Genomic DNA, 24,177 nt, shown 5'->3' with positions numbered 1-24,177 from the left:
TTCAAAGTTTTGATTTTTTTTTTTTTTTTCATAAGGATTAATAACAAGGATTGATAATTATGACTGTTCTATCTCATAATTATGACTTACTATGGGGATGTTTTTTTTAACTGTCGAAAATGAACATCCGTAGAGGTGCACTAATTTCGATATTAAAAACTCAGACCGCAGTCCTCGGGACGCCTATGAGGTCAAATATTAATATGCATGAAAAGGTCCAATAGACGAACAGGAGCTCAAGGTTACCAGGAAGCAGCTTGTTGGGATGAGCGAGGGACTGCAATGAAGTCAGTTTGATGTTGTGTCTGCAGCAACCCGTAGAGGTCCTACTGGTCTCCGGTTCCCCAACAGCAAACTAGCTTCACTGTTGTAACAGGAGGGGAGATTGTTCAGGACCAAAACAAGCGTCTGCATTGCTAGTGTTTGAAGGTAATCTGTCGTTAATTTTGACAAAAGGGTTTATCACATATGACACTCTGACTGACCCACTCTGTCTGATGTCCATGTACGCAGTGGTGTATTGCAAGATAAGATAAACAACAGCCGCTACATATTCAGTAACACTAGCCTAGCGAGATTACAGCTAATGCTAGTTTGCTATTATGAACTTCCTTGGCTAACGTTAGCAGTAACCTGCTAACCGCTTGAAGAGCGGCAGGATACTTGTCAGAAACTTCTGGAAACGTGTGACTTGCTTAGCTACTATTTATCTCAAAATCATTCTTTAAGCAAAACAGACACCGGTGAGTTGCAGTTCTAATCGTGTTGTAAATGTGTTACTTGATAGTGAGTTAGGACTCAGTCATGAATGATTTAAAATGACATTTGTTATTACTGTAGATGCTATGTTAGCGTAAAAGCTAAGAGTAAGCAACAAGCTCTCTAATATGATATCACAGCAGCGGATTAATCTTTTTCAACAGCGATTTGGATTTTAACTGGGACTATAGTTTGAGACAAACAGTTAAAGAAGTCAGTAAGTTTTAATTTTTACTGAAGTTTGTTTTCTTCTCTTTTACAGCACCGTACTAATGACAGAAAAAGAGGAGACTATGGAGGTCTCAGATAGCCATGACAGTGCACCAGTAGCTAAGAAGAATGGACGAACTTCGTTGCTGGACAGCGGGGAGGACTTTGAGGTTTTAGACGAAGAAGATATTGACGACGACCCCCCTCCTCTGGAAGATGCCGGGGGTGGGAAAGTGAAAAACACAGATGAGTCTGAAAAGACAAATGCAGACACAGATTCAGAGCCTGTAGGTCCAGTGGATGAATGGCTGGATGTATTAGGTATGTAACAAAAACATCATGGTAACACGATTAGGGCTGAATACTTTCCTGAAGAAAGGTGTTGCTGTAGTTTATAAGTTGATGTTTATGACAGATATGTGCTCTGATCAAATCCACATTAGCATTTTCACATTACCAAAATTTTGATGCCAATGTGAAGTATCTCAATATCCAATATCAAAGTGATACTTGAGAATGAAACAGTACTGGTTTGGTACTCAATATCTTACAGATCAGAAATAGAACATCCATAAAGGACATTAACCCTGGACATACAGCATGCTGCTGCAAAACCATGACACCCACAGAATGTGCTAAAAACATTTACAATGAAATTTTAGGGCAAATGTATTATAGACCTGCCCTAGACAGTGCCAAAGTATTATTCTGTGAATAGTTCCAAAACTGCAAACCATGGTTCTACCAACAGACCATTTCCACTTAAACATTACTCCAGCAACCTAATCACATTGCCTTCTTTTATGCATGGGCATTGTGCCTCCTATGGGTGCTGTTATGTTTACTAAATTTACAGTGGTTACTGGCTGTTCTGTCTGACACTATGGAACCATTATGCTTTAGAGGTGACATGTAGCTTATACTGGAAGCCCCTTGCTCTTGAGCTTATAAACATTTTGAAAACACCTAGATTAGTCTCCCAAATAACTGTAGCTGAATACAATATCTCTTAGCACTGTTGTCATAAGTGCAAGTTGAAAATGTTCAAGTTAAGTGAAAAACTTGCGTGAATTGTGAGGCTTTCCAGAGTGTTGTAGGCCAGTCTGTTGGGAGGACTGGGTAGAGCTGAGGGGCAAAGCCGCTGCTTTGCAGACAGACAGCTGCTGAACTCTGGGTAGCTCTAGGGCAGAGAGCTGGGGGCAGAGCTGGAGCTTCTGGAACAGTAAACCTCCCGAGTCACAGCAGATTCTGCTCTGATTCAGTGTACTTCATGTACGTACAGAGAGGAGAGGGGAAAAAGAGAGACTGGAGGGAAATGACAGAAAGAACCGGAGGCTCTGAGTGTAGAACTCAGTCAGAGGCTGAACCTAACACAAACACACCCCCTTGGTGCCTGTGGGAAGTGAAAATTTGCTTAACTTTCTGTGTGAACACATAACACAATATTGACGCGCAAGTAAAATATTTAAAAAGTACCTAGATTTTGGTATACAGAGCAACACTGCAGTGCTGTAATTGACTGAAATGAATATGATTGTGTTTGTGTTCAGGTAATGACCAGCTGAAGAAAAAAGTACTGGAGGCAGGGGAAGGGCGAGACAGTCGGCCACAGAAAGGACAGAATGTAAAAATTAATCTGAAAACATGCCTGAAAGACGGGACACTTGTAGAGGAGCAGCATGACCTCTGTTTCACTCTTGGAGATGGAGATGTCATCCAGGTAAAAAATGAAGAATTTGACATGCTTCTTAAATGGCAAAGATTATATATAGAGATTTCAGTCTCACATCATGTTGTATGTAGTTTTCTTTATGCTACTGATGGCACGTAGTGTTATGTTACATATCTCAGCATCTTACTGCAATGGGATTATTTTCCTTTCAGGCTCTGGATCTTACAGTGCAGCTCATGGAAATGCGAGAAAAGGCCCTCATTCAGACTGATGCAAAATACGCATATGGTGGCCGGGGGAGGTATGGACGTGTTTTGATCTAACTGCTGAAAGCTGCATAAACTTTTAAAGTTTTCATATAAAATCATACAACAGCTGCAATTTCAAACTTAACCGTAATTTTTTATTATTAATCACAAATAAATTTAAAGTGCCTTTCTTTGATTTGGACAAAACAGCGTAGCTTTACTTAAGTGTTTCGAACCCTTGAGTGATATATACTTTAATTGGGGCATGTGACAGTCGAAATTACTTGTTTGTACTCCAGTGATTGATGTCTTTTATTTCCTTAACTCAAAACTTGCCTGTGCTTCTTCATCTGTTCAGTCTTGAACCTGAGGTCCCTCCTGATGCTGAGCTGTCCCTAGAAGTGGAATTGCTGGAAGCTACTGATGCCCCAGACTTGGAGCTGCTGCCCCCTGCAGAAAAGATTGCTCTGGCCAGCCATAAGAGAGAAAGAGGAAACATTCATTACCAGCGCGGGGACTACGCTTTTGCTGTCAACTCTTATAGCATCGCCCTGCAGATAACAGAGTCTAGCTCTAAAAGTGAGTTGCAGGTCAGGGAGTCGGGCCTCAGTGAAAAGTTGATCACACAACCTTCCAAAAGTGCCATGCTCCTCCACCTGCGAGTGTGGAGGAGCATGGCACTTTTGGAAGGTTTAGATTCACCCAAGAGATGACTTTTCCCCAACATGTCTTACTTGCTTAAAAAATCTCACATACATCCTACTTTAGATGGCAATATGTAGGTAATAGATTTTCACTCATGTTCAGTAATTTAAATGATGCACTAATGGATATAATAATTATTTAATTTAATTTCAAGATTGTTTTTTTTAGTGTTTTCAAGCTTGATGTTGTGGTTTCTTTTGCTGCAGTTGACATTAGTCCTGAGGAGGAGAATGAGCTGATGGATGTGAAAGTAAAGTGTTTAAACAACATGGCTGCTTCTCAGCTGAAACTGGACCACTATGATGCTGCACTTAAATCTTGCATCTCAGCATTGGCACACCAGCCAGACAACATAAAAGCACTTTTCCGTATGGGCAAGGTATACGTCGCTCTTGTTCTTTCACTTTCTCTGTTAGTCTGTGATAGATTATGTTTCATTAATTATGTGTTTTCTCTCCAGGTACTAGCCTTGCAAGGGGAATACACGGAAGCCATTCAAACTTTGAGGAAGGCGCTGAAGTTGGAACCAAGCAACAAGGTACTTTTGGCCTCCTCACACTCATTTTTGGTTAAACACAGCTTTTAATGTGGAAACATGTCAGTTCTTTCTTATGGCCAGTAGATGGTGCAATAGGGTAACATATCAAATCACTAGGTTTGTAATGCAAGGTCAGGTGGACTGCTGATTCATCATTTTAGAGGATCTGTTTTCATGTTGTTGCTGTAAATAGGTTTGCCCTGCACCCCAGCCATATCTAATACTAAGCCACCGTTACTGTTCTGTTGCTTATATGGTTGGTTATATGTGGTTCTTTGGCTACGCAAGGCAGAACTCAGCTTAGTGCGTGGGCTTCTTGGATCCGCTGTGAGCTGCAGCAGCAGCATGGTACTCGTGCCCAGAATCCCTCACTTGAGTCCTACACCAATCTGTCAAACAGCACATGGCCTGGCCACCACTTCAGCTTTTCATCCAACATTTACATTTTGAATAGTGCATCTGGGGTGCTGTCTTAATGGGCCTATGACAAAGATGCATGTTAGACTGTATGAAGGGGAGATGTATCAGATAGAGCTGCAGTGATCCTCCACTTGAAAGAAGATTAAATTAGTTACCAATTATTTTAATAATCAATTAATTGTTGTATTTTTTAAACAAAAAATCTCATACTTTTGCTGTGTCCAGCTTCTTAACTGCAATGATTTGATGCTTTCCTTTGTAATTTGTGATAATAAATGAAGACTCTTTGGGTTTTAGACTGTTGGTTCGACAAATGAAGCACTATGAAGATCACTCTGGTCTCTGGGAAATTGTGATGAGCATTTTTCACAATTTTCAGACATTTTATAGACTAACATGACAAAGCCCCCAAATAGCATTTTAAATTAATTAAATTGTATAATTTAAATTTTGTGTAGCATTTTTCTGAGCTCCCCTGGCACCTTGTTGGGCCCCAACTTTGAAAATCACTGGACTAAATGATTAATTGAGAAAATAATCTGCAGATTAATCAATAATGAAAGTAGTAGTTAGTTTCAGCCCTAGTATTAACACATTCTTATCCACTGTGTGTACATTAATTATTGCAGTGATGTCTATGTGCCAACACTTTTGTGCAATATTGGCAGTTTAATATTAAAATGGACTTGCCTCTCAGTGCTGTAATAATGAAAAGAGTCTCTAAATAAAATCATGTTCTACCAGCAAGAACAGTGGGTGTGCTTCCGTGACAATACCAGAACACTGCCATTATAATCAATGAGGCGGTCTTTACCAGGCGCAGGCGTCATGGTGTGACAGGATGACGCTCCATCGCTCTGTTCCCTAGGCATTGACAGACACATCGTCTACATTTTTCACACTGGTGTCAGCTATCCACGCCCTTTATCTTGAACTTGAATAGATGACAGGAGATTTATTTGTCTGTGGTTTTTGACATAACACGCAGACTTGACAATTCCAGTTTAGACAGCCTCAAACTGTCTCAGCACAGTATTTGGGCACACAGATGTTGTTAGGACATGTTTGTTTAACCTATTTTATCCTTGCCTTGGGGACAATCCAGTGTCATTTTTGTCATTTTGGTGGGTAGCTGATTGCACAATTGTGGTGCCGACTTGCCAAGGGTGCCCTGCTGTAAATGTATCTGCTTACTGGCCTTAGACAGGAACAGACAAATCCACAGGGTACACACTTCTATAGATACTCACGCTGACTCTGGCCTCCTCATGAATATCTTTAGGTATATTTTTCTCGAAAATGAAATTGCTTTTAACTAAACATTGCTGTATACCCAATGTAATGGTGCTCCATCAATCTTACTGAGGTGTGTTTACAAAGCATAAACATTTTTGTTGTCTCTGAAAGCATTGGTTTGCTTAGTCACTCGCCAGCTTTAAGAGCAGTAAAGTGACTCAGATCTGTGACTGTTGGAACAATAACTGAACCCATATCCTGGAATTGTGTGGACATGTGGGCTGAATGGAAGGCTAATTCTGTGATGCAAGCCTGTGATTTCTTGGAAGACAACAAAGACTAGCATGGATATTATTTTCCGGCTTCATTTATGTAACTGTTAAAACAATATTTCATCCATCAATCATGATCGTAGAAAAACTGATTGGTCATCTTTCTTTTGATAAGGCTCATGACATCATTTTTCATGCTTTCCAGACCACTCGGTGACCACTTGTGTCTGTTGATGTAAGGGAATTGTCATCCTGACACATTCCCATTAACATTGAAATCAGTCTTGGGTTGTTATACAGTAGCAGGACTTTGTTTTCCTCATGTCGGGGATAGCTGGACTGGTGGAGTAAGAGAGAGGTTTGGGTGTTGAACTGGAGCCTGCAGCACCTATTTGTCTTGTCTCTTCTGTATAGACTATCCACGCAGAGCTCTCCAAGCTGGTGAAGAAACACTCGGAGCAGAGAGGAGCAGAGCAGGCCATGTATAAGAAGATGCTGGGTAACCCCACAAGTAGCAGCGGCAGCACACAGAAACACCAGGCCAAGTCTTCGTGGGTGAGACAGTCATCCAGTGTTCAAAATTTTACCCTAGAATACAGTTTGAATCTCTTTATCACATGATGCTCATGCACTTTCATGAGGTCTTTTGGAGTGATATGTATGTAATCATCAAGGAAACCATTTGGTGGAAATAAACAAGGAGCATCACTTGTGTATCTGGGGCCTCATTACAGAACCTTGCTGAGATTAAAATCTATTTTATCTTAGTTTAGGATGACATTTAGTATTTTTGGTACTACAGAAACATGTTTTCTAACTGCTTTGAGAAAAAAATCTTATCTTAGATTGAAAATAACAGCAGTGCCACTGTTGTTAGATTTGTATGGCAATGCCAGTAAACTAAGTTATGATGCTTTAAATTTACAGGACCTGTATTACTGTTATTAATGTATTTCTGTCTATTGCCAGGACAGTTCATTTTGAATTTGATCGACATTCTATGTCCGTTTCGTTCTTTATCCTGGGCTGATAATTGGGATGAAAAACTTCCCAAAAAGTTGGCTTTTCCTCTGCTCCCTGACAAAATTAATACCTCTGACTCATGGCTAAAATTGAAGCTTAAATTGAACACCTGTCTTTTCTTGTCCATTATAGCAAGCTAGCCCGCCAGTGACAAGTGAAGTGAGACAGCGGTTGTCAAGGATACAGACAGTCTCGTGTACATTCTTAACTCAGATACGGGCCTGACAGGACGAGGGCAGATTGAAGAATCAAGTTTGTCTGTTTAGGATTTCTTGACATCTATGCAAAGCAATGATAAATATGTGTTCTGAGTTTGTCACACTACAGTTTGTGAGTCGGTTACTGGGGCTTGTATGGTGTTCGGGGACCATGGCTCTGTTGCGTTAATCAGCCATATATCAGGCCTGCCTAAAAAATCCTTAACACAGAAATCATGAATCATAGTTGCATTAACTTCAGTCTCACTTTTAAAATTATTTTTTGATAAAAAAAATTGTATTGATAACACTATAACAAAATTACAAAATGAAACCGACATGGAACCAGTAAGCACAAATATCTATTTTTGTATGAAAAGGTAGCATAAACGAGCCAGAATGCAAACTTTCCAGGTCGATCACAATTTACCGCAGCATACCTAGCTAGTGTGTTGCAATGTGGGGTAATGTGGTGGCTTCTCTCATCAAAAAAATAACTACTTCCACAAGTAATAAGTTATAATGGTTTCTGTTAATGTTAACTTTCATTTAGTATGGATAAGTGCAATTTTAGTGAGATTTGGCTAAAGAACAGCACATTTAGTGCTTGGTTGAAGCATGTTATCAGAATGGACGTGAAAATGTCTTAAATTGCAGTTATAATGGTCTTAAAAGTCTTCAATTTAGCTTAATGAAACCTGCAGGAACTCTGGGTAGGACAAGCAGTTAAGGAAATTTTCTCTAATGCGACCCCAGTATTATAAGTCTTTCCACTGTGTCAAGAAATTATTCAGCCTCCTCAACATCCACTCACCACTCTTTTCTTTCTTTAATTTCCCCAGGGTCTCAGCTGGAAGTGGCTGTTCGGTGCCACTGCCGTAGCCATTGGCGGTGTAGCGTTATCCGTTGTCATAGCTGCTAGAAATTGAACCAAGTCTGAAGTGATGGCCTGACCAAGCCTCAACACAGAAGCACATCTGGCAGTGCCTTCTGACCTTTGGCCAAAGGGGGTGGAAATGTCAGTCGGTCAGTTGCCTCTTCACTGTCACTCTCCTTTCTCTGCTATGTTTGAGAACTATATGTGACAAATAATACAACATCAATGTTTGCATATGGGGGCTGTATTTTCAACCTTTTAAATGTGTAGGTTTATGCATATCTGTCACATTGCCAGACACTGTTTTCTTTTGCTGGCATTTTTGTCTTTGGTAGTCAATGTTGGAAACTGATTATTTGAGCATCAAGATTTAAAAAAAATGTACCACAGATTTAGATAAGAGCTATTTAAAAATATTTTCCCATTTAAAAATAGCTATTGTGATATGGTCCTATGTTATACTATAGTTTAAAGTGTCTGATTGTGCAGGTAAATGGATATTTCCTACTCAAGAGACAACGTGATTTCACTTTAATTATGGTACAATTTTTCATGTCAACAGATGCTGTATTATTTGAGGTCCACACGATGACAAGGTAGCTGACTTGTTCACATCCTTTCTACACACTCTGCTTTACGCTAAGTGACCAGGAAAATACAAACACCTGTACAATGTAATCCATACAGTCAGTCTTTACTTTAGTTTGTATATTGAGGCTGGAGTTTGTTGTTCTGTTCTACTGAAAGGTTTTCTTAAAATTGTATCCAACCCATTCACCTAAATGAAGGAGTAAAAATATCAAGACCACCTCACAACATAATACAGTTAATTAAATACAACAAGCTGCAGCCTCAAAAAGTGACATGGGATTGAATCTGACACAATGGTGTCACAAAGTTGGTTTATACATGTGCATGACTGTGTTGGATTACTAATCAGTCACGGGGGTTTCTATAATCCTGCTCATTTGTATATACTTACATTAAAGCATTAGCTAAAGCAGATATACTGTACTTTCTTTCACTATTTGTTAATTACTAATTTCTTGTTCATAGAGTTGGAGTTACAGAGGCAGACAGAATGGTACATAGAGTTTGTCAGTTGTGTGGCTATGAATAATGATGAAGAAGAGTTTATTTTTATTCGGTTATACCTCAAGTTTTGATGATTAAGACCAAATGTTGAAGGATGACCTTTCAAATTCAAAGTTTAATGTGTACGTTTTTTCCTCCCTTACATTTTTTGCCTGTCATGATCTTTAACTATGTTTTTTGGGTGTTTTATTTATTCCACTGTTTTTTGATCATTGCTTTCTTACACAAGTTAATGTGAAACCACTGAATCTATGGATTCAGAGTAGATGGTACAGGCCTGCAGAGCCAAAAGTCGCATAAAGCTGGTGACAAGTGAAATGGTCATAGACGTTCATAGCATTCCCTGCATTTGTTAATTTTATATTCATCACAATAAAAACTGTCTGTTATCAAACTAGTTTCCTTTTTGTTTTGTGTCACAATTTCTTATTTTACAAGCATTAGTGATATTTCCACTTCTGGAGTGATTTCATGCAGTGTTCCTGTGCCCTGTGAAACTTGCCTTGTAGGATTTAGAAATATCAGTATGTAGGAGGTTCCCAAACTTCTTCAAGACCCCCACAAAAGATGCACATTGGACCATGGACATTGAATTTGAGAGGGTTTTGTCTTTTTTGTCTTTTTATTTGGGCTTATAGATAATAAAGTCTAGCCAATCAATGATCAAACTAGGATCATTATTAGAGCCCGACTGATCAGTCAGTCGATATTGGTAGCACAGTATTGACCTTGCATAACTATATAAGCCTATATGGATAATGTGTGAACATTACAGAATTTAATGTAGATTATTTTGATTTATTTTTGTTGTTCTGTGTATATTTGATCCCTTTTTTTCTTAATTCAAGTTAATCATGATGTCATTTTTTTTTTTACTTCTTTTGTGTTTATATAAAGAATATGGGCAGTTATAGCATTTTATTATTCTAATAACCGCATTGGCCCAAATAATTGTGTATCAGTTGGGCTCTATGAATTACAGTCAGTCAAAACGTCCAACCCTGTTTCTTTCCCTGTTATTCCAACCTCAAAAATATGGCATAAAAGCTAAAATATTATATTCCTCCTTTTGCTGGGGACCCCCCCTGCAACCCACTCAAGGACCATGTTGACCCCAGATTGAAAACCACCGTAGTAGACACATCTTCCAATAAAATGTATAAAAACAATCCTCTTGTCTTTACGTGGCTCTTCTGTTTGTTTACTGCTAGACATTCCCAAGTCTTTGGATATTCCTAAACTGCTGGGGGTTTTTTTTTCATTGACGTTTCGCTGACGTAATCAGATGACCTACCGTTTCCCCTTCCTACGCATTACTTTTTTTTTTTTACACCCATAACTGATATGCAGTGCTCATTCCTAAATACTGTGAGGAACATGTAATTTTGTCAGCCATTACTAATTATAATCATGAAATATAATAGTATCATAAACATACATTTATTGTGTTGTCTCTGAAATAGTTTTAAATGTAGTAACACTCGATGATTAATAGTGCTGTCTACTCAAAAATAATTTGTCTATAATATTTTTATGATGTTTTTTTTGCTGTGCTACATGTAATGTTGTTGTATTACACGTGTGACTATATAGGGCTTCTTCATTACTGCTCGGTGACTTCATCATCAGCAGTGACCGGCGCTCATTGAATATTCATTGAAAAGCAACGGGAGTTCTCGGTTTACGACAGAGTGCGTCCGACCGACCGACCGTGCGCGTGGTGGGAACGGTAGCAAGATGGCGGCGCTGAAGGAGGAGCAGTGCTACGGACTGTCCTGTGGAAGAGTGAGCAACGGTAGCAACGTCTCCGTCTTTCACGTTAAACTCACTGACAGCGCACTGAGAGCGTTTGAGGGCTACCAGAGCAGCAAGGTAAAACGGCTCCTTTCGGTACTCTGACATTTTGGTTCGCGTCTGAAGTGTGTGACAGGCAGGCAGAGTGAGGTCAGTCCACACTGTCTGTCTGCTTTGCCTTCATGCTGCCACACAGCCCCAGCAGGCTGGCTGAGGCTGCCTAGTTCTGGGCTTGTTAACATCTCTCGACTGGCTGGTGCTGGATGTTAACGTTAGGTAGCTACACCCAGACTTTCTCCACACCGACTGTCGTACACCATACTCGGTCGTTTATCAAACTCGCTCCTCTGCGCTTCTGGATACTGTGCCCTGAGTTATTGTAATGTATTTCAGGTTGTTTGTTTTAGTTGGTTTAACAGTTTTTAACTCTGTAATGTGTCAAATTTGCCTTACCGGAATGATTACAATAACCTATAAGAATTTTGACTGATAACATGGAGCAACTTCTGGTGTGTGTGCAGATGTTTCCAGAAAGTTTGTTAAGCTGTCAAAAAAAAAAAAAAAATCTGGCAAAGCTTGCTAGCTAAACTAGCCAACAGCTGCCCACACATAACGGCTGGTAACTGTTAGGTATATCATTTCTATTACTTTGATTTTTTTTTTCAGTTGTTAACTGAGTTAAAAGCGTTGCCTTGGTTGAGTATCTAATGACAACCTGGTGAATAATTTGGAAAAGTACCCAGTATTCATGTGAGAGAGCTCCTCTTCCCACCCCCCACCCCTCACTGCCACCAAAGGCTCATGTTCACTTGATAGCTTCAGAAGTGCGTCAAAGTTGTTGAACGGTAGATTTGACACATCTTCTAGTCAGTATTCGTTTTTGAATAAGGGATGAAATTCAAGGTCTGAATCTCTGAAATGGCTCTGCTGCTGCTGCCTGCTCGCTCGGCTTCGTGTGTAGCGAACTATAAGTCTGATGATGGCCATCTAACGTTTCAGCTTCTATAAATATTTGACAGGGAAAACCTGGCAGGCCAGGAGGAAAGGGCCTTATCTCCAGCTTCAGTGGCTGTTTGCAGCAGGACTGCGGCTGATAAGCCAGAACAACACAATTGTAGTAGGTAATTGGGGGACTACTAGTTGTAGTAGGAGTGTTTATTAAACCAGTGTATGACACACAGAAGAAATTGCCAACATAGCGTAATCCCTCAACTTTAAAGGTCCAGCATGTGAGATTTAGGGGGCTCTATTGGCGGAATATTGCAGGAGCAGAATATAATATTCATAAGCTTGATTTCATTTGTGTATGGTCTGAAAATAAGAGTTGTGCTTTCATTTAATTAGAATGAGCTGTTTTATATCTTATATGGAGGCTGCTATGTTTCTACAGTAGCCCAGAACTACTGGATAGGGCCTTTCACTAGTTTCATAGCCACTGTAGTTTCTCCTTGAAGCTGGAAGGGTGAGGCAAGTGGTACTCAGTTGGCTGCAATCTACAACTACCACCGCTAGATGCCACTAAATCCAACACGCTGGTATAGGGCTGCAATTAACAGGTATTTTTTTTGTCATCAATTCATTTGCTGACTGTTTTCACAGTTAATTGGTTAGTCTATAGCATGTCAAAATTGTGAAAACTACTCATCACAATTTCCCAGAGCCCAAAGTGTGAATTCTTCAGATTGTCTCTATTGCCCAGTCAACAGTCCAAAACCACAAGACTCTTCTTTTACTATCAAAAATTACAAAGAAAAGCGGTAAAATTTAACAAGCTGGACCCAGCAAATATAGGACGTTTTTACTGGAAAAATGACAATAATGGATTTTCAATATCATAGGCGGTTAATATTTCTGTCAATTGATAAATTTACTTTTTTGTTGCACCTCTGCAGTGGTCTTTTAGGTTAATTGTAGCTACAGTAGTTACAATGGCAAAGACTTTAGAAAGAGTTTTTTTTAAAGGCCGTTGATCTTTAGAGATGTAGACCGTTCTGACCTTTGGGTGAATGCAGATTTTTTGCAATGATACACATTTGTTCAAGTTTTGATTTTTTGCTAAACTGTTTTTTGTTTGTTTGCTTGCTTGCTTGCTTTTGAAGTATCAAAGGAAACATAAAGACTATAGACAAACTTCTAGACAAAGTAGTCTGACAGGTACAACAAGTTTAACTATCAGCTTCCAGGGTTAATGTCAGGTAAAATTGTTATTCTTGTTTTGACTAAAACATGGGAAACCATATACTGTCACAAGGATTTGTGGCCTTGCATTTATAGTGCTTGTGATTCAGAATAGGTTGTTATTTTTCATACAGAGGTATTTTATATTCAAAATGTTAGTAATATAAATTCTTAAAATTGATCAGGAATTGTAGACTGGAAATCTGTGTGCTGGGCTTTTTATTGGTGCAGCTGGCTTGAACATCATCCATGTTCAAAACAACTGCAGCAAGAGGAATCATGTTTACAGTTTAAGATGCAAATTTTATTGAGAATTGTGTCTTGCACAGACTTGCAGACTCGCAATCCACTAAAGCTGTTTTGCTCCCTGTGTGCTTACCAGACCTTTTCCACCTTTTCCCTGTTATTTGACTTAAAACCATTACTCATACCTTGACCAGATCAGGGCCATTGAGCAATCCTGTATCTGCACAGTATAGTAGTGGCTGCTTGGTTTGTAATGAAGGTTCAGAGCAGTTGGATGATAAAAGCGTGTGCTACACCATTTTGTGGATGTTAGATGTTAGCTGGAACAAATGTTCCAGTCACATTTTAGCTTTTTGTGGTAGCTGGTGTCTTGTGATCAATAGTTGGAAGCTCCAATTTGGTATATTGCGTGTCTTGAATGTCGATCAGTGTTTCCTAAAGCCCAAGATGATGTCCTTAACTGTCTTGTTTTGTCCACAACTCAAAGATATTCAGGTAACTGCCACAGAATAATAATGAAACCAGAAAATATTCACATTTAGGAAGCTGAAATAAGAGGATTTATATTTTGTTTTTCTTAAAAATGACTCAAACGATTAATCAATTATCAGAGAAGTTTGTGACTAATTTGATAGTTGACAACTAATTGATCAGTGGTTGCAGCTCTACAATACAGTGTATGTTATGTTTTATGTTTTATCAAGCACACAAAAGGACCTTACAGGCATATAAGTACTGTTATCATGACTGTTAACAGCTTTCATAGCCCAGTAGCTTCACATGATCACAGATGATGAGCATACATCAAACTACCCATCTGACACAGTAATCATGCACAGGCGTGCAGGTGTGCCGCATGTCTGCATTAATTACATTATACATGTGTATAAATTACATTATGTTAGTATACAAACAGGAGTCACTTCAGTCTGCCATACAGATGAGTGCTCAGAATCATGTATATTTAAAAGTGGCATATTGAAATTCAAAGACAACAATGAAAGCCCAACAATACGACTGCAGAGCAGTGAAAATATATTAAGTCCCTCAACTAACACAGACCACATGTGCACAAACACAGATTGAGAAAAGATATCTTCTTATGCTTACACAGAAAAAATGTTGTCAGATGTCTGTCTATTTGTTGCATGATAGATTAGCGTCAATAAAAACTTTGGGTTTCTTGTTTGCAAGTGTTACTGTTTCCACATTAGGTTGTGACATACGTATAGGAAAAATCTACCCTGTACTAAATAAACAAAAACAGAAACAAACAGACTCACATGAGAAATTCAAGCTACAATGTTCTTTTTTAAAAATTGAGGTGCTCCCATAGCTCAGTTGGTAGAGCGTGCGCCCCATGTCGCTGGTTCAATTCCTGCCTGTGGCCCATTTGCTGCATGTCATTCCTCCTCTCTCTACCCCCTTTCCTGTCATATCTTCAGCTGTCCTTATCCAAAATAAAGGCAAAAGCCCAAAAATTAATCTTTAATATATATATATATATAAAAAAAATCAGACCAACTTAGATCAGCAACTGTTGTGCTTTGGCTCCACCTTTATTTCTCTTGAATTGCAGGGTTTGAAATGTCATTTACTAATAGAAGCGAGGGCAAATATCACACCACCACCGCATCAAAGTTGAGCTGCTTCAGTGTGGCTCAGGTATCTTTTAGGGGAGCTAAGCTCCTCAGGCTTCCTCATAATTCAAACTCTGCCTGGCACCCAACAGCAGGGGTGAACTAGGAACTCGGTAAAGGAAGAGGAAGAACTACAGAATGACATGTGCCTTTCAATGTAAAAGTTGTGGTGTGATAAAGAATGTAATCAGACAAAGTTAATAATGTTTATGACCCCAGTTTTACAATTGCTTCACTGGAAAATGTGTAAACTCTGGCAGGCACCTGCTTTTATAAGGAATCTAAAATCCAGGCTGTTCCAGGCCATATACAGCATAATTGCTTTGCTAAATTGCAGACCCTGCCTAGTAATAAAGCAGTTACAGTTGGAACAGTGAAACTCCTAATTCTGTCATTGTAAATTATGTACATTATTTTACATTGTAGGAGAACAAGAAATATTTCCTCCTAGTTTGTTTATTATTTTAATGTAAGCTAACCATGCCCTAAATGTTGGCCCGGTTGCAAAACTTAATCAGTTAAGCTTTCCCTTAGTCAAGTATTAGTGTACTAAGAATTTGATGTTGTCCTTCTTTAAGAACATTGTGCAACACCAGTCATCAAGTAGCAATAGTTGAGCATATTGACTGCTTCCTGTATGAGACGTGACTGTCAGCTGGTTCCTCTGTCGGTACGTCTGAGGACAGAGTGAAGTGGAGCTCCTACTGCGGGACCAGCAGCCCAGAGACTCACTCGTTCTTTTTTTACTGGCTGTGACATAAGCAAGGAAATGAGTAAGGCTACTCGAGCGTCAGCAAGCTGAAGGTTATGGAGAGAAAAGATAAAAGTTTATAATTATGTCTGGATGACTGTTGTTACAGCACATTGGAAAACAAAAAAACGGTGTTTAAATAGTTTGTTTCAGCAGTACTCTGAGTTTTCAGCTCTATTGTGAAAGATGCAGCTGTTTCAAAATTCAAATAGTAGAAGGCCCAAGCTTTGAACTAAAGTATTAAGCTCGTCTCAAGTATAAATCGAACTTTCATGGGCAGTCGAGAGAGCGTGCATATGAAGTGACAATAAATCTTGTGTGCTGGCACTGCAGTATTACACTGGTGAGAGATGAGTAGTCCCATTTGAATGTTAAAACCTTTTGTTGGCCCAAGTCACATCTTTTGTCTTGTGGTGAGGTAATGGATTGGTGATTATAAGCTGAGAGTATGAATTTTACATTTTTAAGGACATACATCACAGTAGGGGAACCCATCTTGTGGCTGGCAATTTATTCTGTGTTGCATTTACAGTTTAAGACCTGGGATGAATTATAAGCAACTGTTATGAATATAATTATTCCTTTAATGATCCAGTTCTTTTTTTTTTTTTAATAAGAAACTGTTTAAATGAAACCTGATGGTTTGGTGACAAATGTGATGCCTGCTCTGGTAGGCATGTTGCGTCATGACAGGACCAGGTAAACAAGGCAACAATAAACATGTCATGCTCGTCAAATTATGGCTTGATAGTGGCAGAATGGAGAAGAGTTGCTCAAGAGTGTTCTCAAGAAACTCATTTGTGCTCTTGTGAATGAGATGTGGGAAATACTTAGATTAGGTTGTTTGGCATTCTGGAGTCTGGAAGAAATTGTTGGATGAGCTTTTCACCTTGTCACCACAGAAAGGGCAGACTCACAAGTCAGTCTCTAAATGCTTTGCTCAATAGAGACTGAGGACAATCCCTCTGCTTTCATTGCTAAAAATATGTGGAAACATTTTGCCAAGGGTGTTAAAGAAAAAACCTGCACTGCTGAAACTATCAAGATTTTTTTGGGTGGCCCTTCATACTGGGGCGGTGACATGCAGAAGTTGTATGCTTACTAGTGAGGAGAATCCAAGGAGAGCATCGTTTTCAGTAAGGTATGACCTTACGGAGTGAGAAGCTGTACTATTCGCCATTCGCAACTAGCTTTCTTTCAGAAATCCTATCAATAGACGGTGAGATCTCTGATTATCTGGTATCACAAGACTACTGAAAGGGGGACAGATTGCATGTCATGTTAATAGCATATTCCATTTGGATATTCCTGATTATTCAGAATGTAGCATTTTCCAATTAAGAAATGTGGGATATGCCAGGAATTGTCTCAGCTGTGATTTTTACCACAGTTTGCGACACATGGCCCCTCACCCATTTACGGTCAGCTCTGTGTGTTGTCAACAAACCAACTAGCCAACCGTTTGTAAGGCTGGAGTAGAGATGCGGCTGGGTATTGTTCAGAGGTTTTCAGTATTCATGCTGGTAGCAATATCATGACTTTGATACCAGTTGCTGAACTGTATTTTTTTTTAAACATCAATTTTATAAAATCCATCGGAATGAAATGAATATTACATTATCATTGTACAAATCTTAAATTTACTTTTTGTCTGATTCAACTCTTTACTTTTGTGTAGGGCTGCAACTCAACGATTAATATGTTGATTATTTTTTCAAATTAATCAGTTAGTTGTTTGGTCCATAAAATGTCAGAAAATGGTGAAAAATGTTGATTGCAGTTTCCGAAAACCCAACATTACATCCTCAATTGTCTTGTTTTGTTCTCAACCCAAAGAGATGCAATTTACTGTCATAGAGAGGTAAATAAACAAGAATTTAGGCTTTTTTAAATTTAAAAATAGCTCTAGACAATTCAGACTTGGATATCAGCAGGTTTTGGATATGCTTTAGATACAATATATACACTATAAGCCATAGGACAAACATCATAAATCATAGTATGCGTGGCTGCATGTTAACAGGCATATTAGCGGAATTAGTGGCTGCTTAGGAATATTGTCTTTTTCGGAATATGAATATTTTGTGCAAGTAAACATAGTCACTGATACCCTCTCCATAATCAATGATAACCCTCCAAGTTTTAAATTACAGTTAATTTTTAAAAATGTCAGAAGCACAGGGTTTTTGTGCAGCTCAGGATCAATCCACAGTTAAGTACCTGTGGTGACAGTCTATAGGCTTCACTAAGGAGGTCAGTTTACACCAAGTCAGTTTTGCTCTTGTGCTTGGCTGCAGTCTACCTCCTGTCTCGACCCCTATGGGGATAGTATGGGAAGTAATGGAGACTGGGAGGGGATTTAGTTTCTTCATGCTGGTCAGCCTGTGCCAGGGCTATGGTTATTTAAGGAATGCTGACTCCCCAGTTTCAGCAGATCACGGGACGCTGCAGGAGATGACCATAACCACTAAGGCCAAATATGACTCTAAATGTCATAGTGTTTCTCTGTCCTGTGGCAGGGTTACCACAAGTGACCATGTCAACCTGGTGTCACAGCACACAGAGCAGACTGCCTGACCTGCCATGTCTTTTTCAAGAGATCGGGCCAGGCAGTGCACAGTTTGGTCTTTGGTCCACAAACATGCTTTGTTCATGTGGTTTGTGACTGGTAGCAGTATGATGCTTGTACACAGGTACAAGTTTAAAATTTGAACTAAGAGAAAAGAACAAGTTTATCCATGTACAAGTTTGTTTGGTTTTTTTATGTCACTCAGTGGGGGAGAAGCGATGACGAATCAATGCCAAGACTTAATGTCTGAAAGAGTGCTGCATCAATTCAGAAACCTTGAATGAGGCCAAACCTTGAAGGAATCTCTGCTAAATCAACAAGCACAGGCTTCTCCACATTTGAATAGACCGATTTATGAAAGGAGATTCCTTTTTATTTTCTAATAATGATGTCTCCCCTTGGTGCTTCTCTCTCTGAGTGTTTATTTCTGTCAGTGTTGACAGGGAATTTTATATGGTAACCACACTAAGAAAATAAAATTTCCAGGGAGCCTGTTTTTAATCTTGAATTTCAAGACAAGACAACATGGTATACACCTATAAATCATATATATCATACATCATTGTGTAGGAAAACTTGATTATTATGTATTCAGGTAGCTGGACCAAGGTAACCACCACCATTGTCAGTCTTCACCTGAAGCCAGTGGTAACAACAATAATGAAAATCGTCTTTTGTGTTTGATGTGAAAATTGATGTTCTAGAGGTGGTTTATGTATAAGCATAAAAGCGAGGCATTTTTAAATCACCACTGATCTATTGAAACAATTAATTGAGTTGATTTATTTTGTAAAAAAAAATGCTCTCACAGGCATTAAAATGTTATGCAGGCTTTCCAATGTACATCTCTGTTTATTATGCATAGTTTAATTGATTTATATGAACACATTTTCTTGTCATCATTGGGAGAGGCATAAGCAGCCCTTTTTGCAACACATCATATTCCGTCAAACAGAATTAAACTCCAATCATGTTATTGGTTTCTTAAGAATTATTATATTTAGGTCCAGTTAGACATTGATTCTGAATCAAGATGTGTATGAAATTGGCCTCAAAAGGAGAGGTACATGTAGATTTTGGAACCAACACACTGACATCCATCTGACAGAAATATTTCATAGATCTCACAGCTGTAGAAAGCATAAACATAAATCCAAATAGTGGGGAAAGGGGTTTATTTGGTCTTTTGATTTCAATCAGTCGATTAAATTTTTCCTGGTTTTACAAACCAACTTTTATGTCAGATATAAGGATGAAGCAGTAATCAGTTTCATGGCAAAGCGCAATAAAATTTTCAACAGTTAGTATTACTGTTTCAGATTTTTTTCATTGTGATATCCATGTTTGATTTCTGTCCTGTGAAATGGTAAATACTATCCAGCATTAACCAAAGTTAGCAATGGTCTGCTAACTTTGGTTAATGCTGCAGGCGCAGCAGCAACATAGACTTGTTTTGTGTTAATGAAAACAGTGACATCACAAAGGACTTTATGACAAAAATCTGTTTCAGTTTTGTTTCAAATTGTTGAGAGGTTTTCAGTATTAAATTGGTGAAATAATTTCAGTGTGTATCAATGTTTTTTTTAACATTTTCAGCACATTCTAACTATACCACAAAAATACTGATAACTACAATAATTTTGGTCACAATAATCATGGTATACAATTTTCATATGGTTTCATCTCTAGTCAGACATAATCTAAAACAATAAATAAGGCTTCATGTAACTATTATTTTTGTCATTGATTAACTTGCCATTTATTTCCTCGATTAAGCCTAATGGATTAATTGTTTGATCTATTAAATTTCAGAAAATGTTGAAAAATGTTAACCAGTGTTTCCCAAAGCCTAAGATGATCTCCTCAGATGTCTTATTTTGTCCACAACCCAAATATATTCAGTTTACTGTCACAGGGGACTAAAGAAACCAGAAAATATTCACATTTAAGAAGCTGGAACCTGAGAATTTTTACTTTTTCTTTTCTTAAAAAAATGACACATGATTCATCGGTTATCAGAACAGTTTTTGATTATTTTTAAAATTGATTTATCGATCAATCTTTGGAGCTCTACCAATAAATAGATTATTCAATCACAAATATAAAAAGAAAAACAGTATTTTGCAATGACTGGAACTTTTAGGCCAGTCAGGATACCGCACATCCCCACTGCATTTAAATCAAATAAACAGGGTGGCTACTAAGACTGATGAATTCACTTAACAATTTTATGTTTGGGAAGGTCCAAAATGTTTATTTATTTATTGAATGCTGTAATGGTGGTCTAAAATGGTCTAAAATTCACTCCAAGAACAAATGAATTCAAATGCCTTATACTATTTTAAGGATTTTGCTATTAAACATATTTGAACAAGTGTTCTTTAAGGTTTATGACACACATTTTACATAGTTTCAGATTAATTGAAGAAGTTGCTGTTTTCCTTCCTGTGAGGCTTTTTGCTTGTTTTTAAGTTTGCTATCAATGCCTGCTGAGTCACTTTCACATCACTTTTCTCAAGGCTCTGGATTACTAGAAGTCAGCTGTTTGAACTTTTAGTAAGACCTGAAAGTAGTTTCATTGACTAAGTTTGGGGAAAAACACAGTTCAGTAGTGATACATCCAAGTGAAAGTATAATGCCATTGTTAAATTTAATTTAGGTCTCCAGAGTAGATCAATCTGAAAACAATGGTTTCATGTTGCAGTTTGGACAAAGCTGTTACAAAACAATGACGTATGTCCTCAAAGACATGCTCAGGCACTGCAAAAATATGAAAAAGCGGAACTTCTCTGAGACATTCCATTTTGCCATTATAGACAATTGCACTATGCAGCTGTTGTTCTGTATTCATGTTTGTTTTGAGACTGCTGCATGCATGAAATGCTGAGTTTTTATCATTGGTCTCAGTGGAACTGCAGTAATAATGCAAACGTTTTACATTTAATTATATTTCCATCAGAATTTAAATATGGACTGAAAACTTTTTTTTTCAAAATAGAATAGCCTGGAATCATTTTCAAATATGATGTTCACTTTTCAGGTTTACCTGACCCTCAGAGGGGTGTGGCTTAAGTTAGGATGTAAGACAAACACAGTGCCATTTCTGAGACAGGGTTGGGGTGGGGAACCAGGCTGCTGTTTTTTTTTTCCCTAAGATGTGTTGTATCTGTGCATAGTGAGTGTATCAGACTCTAAATGTACTAATCCTGCCCCACAACAAAGAAATGGTGCACACAAGAAATTTGTGTTGCCATTTTAAGCTCAAGATCAAAGGTAGCTCAGCGCTCATGAACACTAAATGCTTCAAAGGGTTTCTTTCACCAGTGAAGAGCGAGTTGCAGTAAATACACCAACAAATTGGTCCAATTAAGCCTGTGTGCTGGTGTGTTGCTTCAAACACTCAACTGACACTCTTATGTCAGACATTTTAAAGGACTAGATAAGTATACCATGTAGGGATGAAATGATAGTCGTTTTCATGACAAACTGCATTAAAATTCCTGACAATATTACTCTTTCAACTTTTAATCATCGTAATAACTGTGTTTGATAACCACACTTTGAAAAACTCACAGTAAATATAGTCCGGCATCAACCAGAGTTGACAACAGTCCAACCCAGACATGGCAAAGGCCATGATAATATTTCAAATTATTCAGAAATTTCCAAAATAGTCCTAAAACTTGGTGAAATGATATCAGTGTTTGTATCAGTTCTTTCTGAACATCATCTGAACACATTTCAGTAATACCGCAATAATAATAAGTGGGATAATTTTGGTCACTATAAATGAATGTGATATGAAATTTTTACCATTTTATACCACATTTTTATGCACAGAATGTAGGCTACTCAGCAGTGAGTTGTGCGCACTGCGAGTAGGGACACCCAGTACCATTTCAGCCTTGCAGAGTGCTTGGCACAAAGTGCTCTTTCCACCTCTGAAACCCTAGACTGGTGGAACATCTCATCAGTGTGACAGTGATGCAACTAAACACCTGACAATTTGGGTGACACAGCCATGCCCATAGGGATCTAGACATGGTTATTCCTGTGTGCATCTACTACAAAACAAAGAAATCCTTTGACAGTGAGAGAGGCGGAGTTACACTCTTGCATGAGGATATAATTTGTGATAACCTAGTCTATAGGAACAGGCTGGTGATTTTACATGATTTATGCCCAGTTTCTTACATAAACAAACTCTTGACCTAGCTGGCAAAATATATACCCAATAAAACCTTTTTTAACACATTTGATAAACCTGAGTAAGTTTTAATTGCACAATACCAACATTGTTGGCCAGGAGGTTTATAAGCTCAATTTTACCTTTACTTGCTTTTTTATTCTCAGTTCTCTTAAGAATATATTGGAATTCGCAATATAGCCTTTTTGCAAAACAAGCATGTCAAGAAGTTTTTTTTGTTTGTTTTTTTTTAAACTTCTTCTTCTTCTTTTTTTTTAAAAAAGAAACTTCTGCTGGGAAAGATGGTGTAATACAATCAAGTGTTCCACAACAGCTAATAAATGGACCTATTCTTGAGATTAATTTGAGTTGTGTCTAGAATGGAACCTTTGCGAAAAGCTTGCAGATTTGCATGCATTCTTCGTTGTGCAAATTGCACAAACTAATTATATTTTATAATGTGACAACGCTGTGGTTAATGCTAGGTTAGGGTCAGGAAAAAATTGTTGTTTGGGTTAAAATGATCACTCTCGCGAGATCTTTAACGGGTCTGGGGTTTCCTTCTAGATACAACCTTTGTTTTGCCAACTAATGTTTCCAAGATCAACTTTTATGCCATAGACATGCACAAATTCACACCTTCACTTCATGTGGAATTAAACTTTGAAGTTTGACCAGTGAAAATCATAACCTCAACCAATGTCAAAGATATATGTACATCCTGTTTGCCTCGGCAGGCAATGGCCACCCCCCTACGTTCACAAATGTCTCAAGTTTAGACACCTGTTTTAAATCCTTTTTTTTACATTTACATTTACATCTGTGGAGTCTCAGACCCTGACTGCATTATGTCTGGTAATGTTAGATGTTATTTGTGGTTGTTATTTGTGTGGCTGATGTTAGGCCTTGAAGAATACACACTGATTAAAAGAAGCTTTTATATAAAATTTTGTCTACTAATACAATTCTGTGTTCCAACAGTTTACAGTTTACATTTTAAAAACCTATGCACACAAAATATTAGATGAAATTTGTTGAGGTCCATGTCACTGCATAAAATGTGCAGTTTATGTTGTAGCAGGAAGCAGATTTGAACATTGTCATCAGTTCAGATTTATCACGGGCTGATTGGCTGAAAGTCCATGCCATGTCCAGCTGATCCCCATACTGTTGCTGGTTGGCAGTGTGTGGGAGCGTGCACAGCCTTGTCATCGATCCATGGTCAGGACCCGTACTCTGTCCCTAAGGTTAGCTCTGTGGAACATTCTGGGCTCAGGTCCCAGAGAATAGTGACATGTCAGCAGCCCATTGAAATGAACAGGCTGAGGGTAGCACTATGTTAGCAGTGCTGTGATGGGGGAGGGGGAGGGCACAGGGTGGGAGTGCTAAAACTGGTGCTGTGTTAAACATTGCAGGGGTAGACCAGGGAGTGTGGCTCCATGAAAGGTCCGGGGCTCCTGGATAGGCTCTGAGTGTTCAGAGCTCAGGACAAAATGACACAATATTACACTGTTGGCAAGATAAAAGAAACTGTGGCTTTCTTCTTTTATCTGATACCAGT

General features: G+C 38.5%; 2 protein-coding genes across 3 annotated transcripts in view; both read left to right on the top strand.

Annotated features, from left to right (window-relative positions):
• The first annotated feature begins 268 nt into the window (after positions 1–268).
• fkbp8 (FKBP prolyl isomerase 8) lies at positions 269–9,649 on the top strand. 2 transcript variants are annotated; one of them, XM_084722960.1, is made up of 9 exons: positions 269–429; positions 1,022–1,290; positions 2,520–2,689; positions 2,854–2,942; positions 3,248–3,468; positions 3,801–3,973; positions 4,055–4,132; positions 6,475–6,615; positions 8,123–9,649. In XM_084722960.1, the coding sequence occupies exons 2-9, from the start codon at positions 1,032–1,034 to the stop codon at positions 8,207–8,209; spliced, it is 1,218 nt and encodes a 405-aa protein (XP_084579086.1). In that variant the 5' UTR covers positions 269–429; positions 1,022–1,031; the 3' UTR covers positions 8,210–9,649. The 2 variants fall into 2 exon arrangements, with proteins under 2 accessions (XP_084579086.1, XP_084579087.1); XM_084722961.1 differs by lacking the exon at positions 269–429 and adding an exon at positions 489–743.
• Positions 9,650–10,467: 818 nt separating this feature from the next.
• The window catches only part of ell (elongation factor RNA polymerase II), a 46,011-nt gene continuing 32,301 nt past the window's right edge, over positions 10,468–24,177 (top strand). Inside the window, exon 1 of the mRNA XM_084722959.1 lies at positions 10,468–11,124. Coding sequence (XP_084579085.1) covers positions 10,990–11,124 — 135 coding nt within the window. The 5' untranslated portion in view covers positions 10,468–10,989. The remainder of the gene's footprint in view (positions 11,125–24,177) is intronic.

The sequence above is a fragment of the Lutjanus erythropterus genome, chromosome 7, assembly GCF_056507025.1.
Source record: "Lutjanus erythropterus isolate fLutEry1 chromosome 7, fLutEry1.hap2, whole genome shotgun sequence".
Classification (NCBI taxonomy): Eukaryota; Metazoa; Chordata; class Actinopteri; order Lutjaniformes; family Lutjanidae; genus Lutjanus; species Lutjanus erythropterus.
This window is presented reverse-complemented; position numbering and strand designations above follow the sequence as displayed.

What these genes read in the sequence shown, in the direction of transcription:
- fkbp8 (XM_084722960.1), top strand. Translation starts at nt 1,032, where the DNA reads ATGACAGAAAAAGAGGAGACTATGGAGGTCTCAGATAGCCATGACAGT. An exon ending in AACAGAGTCTAGCTCTAAAA is followed by an intron (nt 3,469 to 3,800) that starts GTGAGTTGCAGG and finishes CTTTTGCTGCAG; the next exon opens with TTGACATTAGTCCTGAGGAG. An exon ending in CACTTTTCCGTATGGGCAAG is followed by an intron (nt 3,974 to 4,054) that starts GTATACGTCGCT and finishes TTTTCTCTCCAG; the next exon opens with GTACTAGCCTTGCAAGGGGA.